This window comes from Chenopodium album, chromosome 17 (assembly GCF_948465745.1).
Source record: "Chenopodium album chromosome 17, dcCheAlbu1.1, whole genome shotgun sequence".
In the NCBI taxonomy this organism is placed as follows: Eukaryota; Viridiplantae; Streptophyta; class Magnoliopsida; order Caryophyllales; family Amaranthaceae; genus Chenopodium; species Chenopodium album.
The window spans coordinates 11579219-11581986 of record NC_137850.1 but is presented as its reverse complement, the minus strand read 5'-3'; the positions used below and the strand labels follow the sequence as shown (position 1 = coordinate 11581986).

Sequence of the window (2768 nt, the reverse complement as noted above, 5' to 3'; positions counted from 1 at the left end):
ATAGATTACGTCGTGTTTTGCTAGAATATAATGCGTTTTTTATTGTTACTTTTGTACCTTTTGGTAATATTACGCAAGCTTTTCCTGAGCCCTCAACCATATTGACAGTGCCGGCAATTGTGTTGAGATTGGTATTTATTGGCTTGATATGAGTAAAGTACGACTTGTTGCTCAAAATGTTGTGTGTGGTTGCGCTATCAATCAGGCATTTTTCAGCATTTGTGTTGTTATTTTCCATTGTCTTCACATGAAGAAAGAAAGGATTAGTAAAACTAGCATCTATAAAAACACGTATGAGAGAAAAAAAAAAACACATCTTTATCATAGCATATTTTACAATATTAAAACACACTTGATACTAGGAAAACATGCTTAAAGAAAACTTAGGATTCTGGATGAAAAGGAATAACAAATACAACGGACAAACAACTCGAAAAAATATATGACAATGTCGATGAAGCAAACACCACAGGACAAGCACATGATAGATGTAGTCTAGACATTTTCTATGTCATCAACAAGATAATCGGCTACATCGAGTTCTGGGTTAGGGGAACTTTGTGTGACAAAATTAGTTTGTGCTTGTTTCCCTTGGCCTCCCCTTGAGGCAACATATAGGTCCACAAGGTGTTTTGCCATACGACAATCCTTAGCCCAATGACCTTGTATTCCGCATTTAAAACACTTTTCTTGCGGCCTTCCTTGGTTTTGAAAATTTCCCCTTCCTCTACCGCCTCTACCTCTACCTCTACCTCTCAGGGTGGGAGTATTGGAAGTATTTTGACGCCAGTTTTGACGTCCTCTACCCCTTCCTCTACCCCTATTGGGGTACTGACCTCTGCCCTGAAAACCTCCTCGTACAATATTGTTATTCCAGCGCCTGCCTATTTTTGTGGAATTTGTTTCTGGTATTGCACTGGTACCTGCTGGTCTCTGATTATGATTGGACAATAGGATTTGACTGTTTTGTTCTACGACTAATAGTATGGAAATTAAGTCACAAAACCTTTCACAACGCCTCTCTCGGTACTGTTCTTGTTGTACCATATTATTTGCGTGCATTGTAGTGAGAGTTTTCTCAATCATGGCTCTTTCAGAGATTGGTTCTCCACATAATCTCAATTGTGAAGTTATGCGGAGTACAACAGAGTTATATTCACGTACTGAGCTGAAATCTTGAAGTCTCAAGGTAGACCATTCATGTTGGGCCCTTGGCCCAATTATTCTCTGTAAGTGTTCGAATCTGTCTTGGAGGCAAACCCAAAGTTCTCTAGGATCCTCAATGAGAATATACTCAGTTTTTAACTCGTCATGAATGTGGTGTTTGATATACACCAAAGCTTTAGCTTGTTCTAGAGGAGTAGGGTTTCCTTCTTCGGCGATAGTGTGTTCTAGGCTTTGTGCCCTTAGGTAGGCTTTTGCGTCCACCCGCCATTCCAGGTATCTTCCTCCGGAAATGTCTAAAATTTCAAAGTCCCGGTTTGCAATTCGAGGCATTTCTGATTACACGAAATTTTTTAGAAATTAGTAAAAGGGAAGTTAAATATTTTTGTATATATAAGGTTTTAAAGATTAGAAAATATCACTATGGAATGCAAGCCGTGGTGGTCCGAGTACCCAACTTACAAATAAGAGGTTGGGGGTTCGAAACTTGGTAAAAGCATAAACCCCACAAAATTAATAAAGGCTGCATATTTTTTTATTTATTTTAATTATTATTACTAAAACTTTAATTATTTAATATTGTAAGATTATTAATTGATAAAACAAAGTTTTGAATTGTGTACCGTTGGGAGTTACAACACAATGGACATTAAATAATCGTTGTAAGCTAATACAAAACGAGAATATAATTGCATGTTGTAGCTGACAACACATTACAACAACAAAGAAAAACAATACCTTTAATCAGTCAACACATTACAACAACAAAGAAAAACAAGGTAATGCATGGTGTAAAACAAGTAACCAACGCATGCAACTCTTCCAAGAAATGCATGCACATGCATACATGCTTCCAAGACATTTGTATTAATGCATGTACTTATGCCAGACAAACTTTTAAGTGTAATATATATCCGATTAGGGGACATATGCGGTTGAAATACATATATTTGTAACAGTTTTATTTCCTCTCTTCATGCATTCTTATCCTTTCTCTTCATTCATATTCATTCTTACTCTCTTCCTTCCTTTTTAAAGAAATATTCATACAAAAATAATTAGGAGAAGAAAATTGCTTGTAGTCAAAAATAAATTTGCTTCATGAAATAATAGGCAAGATTCATGTAATAAACGGAAATTTTGTCTTCGTACTTCCGGCCATAAATTGCCGACCATTTTAGGTGGCCTTGTTCTCAAAATGAAACAAAAGCCGACCATCAAGGCAGCATTTTGAGAGTTTGGCCCGTCCATATAGGCGACTTAAAATGCAAATCTTGCCCTCCATAAAGGTGGCTAATTTGCTTAAAGTGGCCTATTGGTCGCCTTGGCGACGTTTACTACGAGTAGTAGCGGTTGTGGCGGTATCTGTTTCATCTCTTCCTCTCTTATTAGTATTTCGAGGAGGGGGTTCGGTTTCGGTTGGTGGTATTGGGGGATATTCATTGAGGTTAGGGACAACTTGTGGAATTTCGACAGCTTCGGCGGCGTTAGTGTTTCGGGCTTGATTTGTACTTCCTCGAGCTGGTTATATTGTACCACAAGGTATGGCATTACGCTCTACTACGAAATATATATGTGAAAGTGATATATTATTCAAAAATGTA

The 2768-nt window shown here is 37.5% G+C and overlaps 1 protein-coding gene across 1 annotated transcript; it reads right to left on the bottom strand.

The window, feature by feature from the left end:
- Positions 1-495: 495 nt before the first annotated feature.
- LOC145588655 (uncharacterized) lies at positions 496-1497 on the bottom strand. The gene has a single exon (XM_081645271.1). It carries the CDS (start codon positions 1495-1497, stop codon positions 496-498), a length of 1002 nt encoding a protein of 333 aa, XP_081501397.1.
- Positions 1498-2768: the final 1271 nt, after the last annotated feature.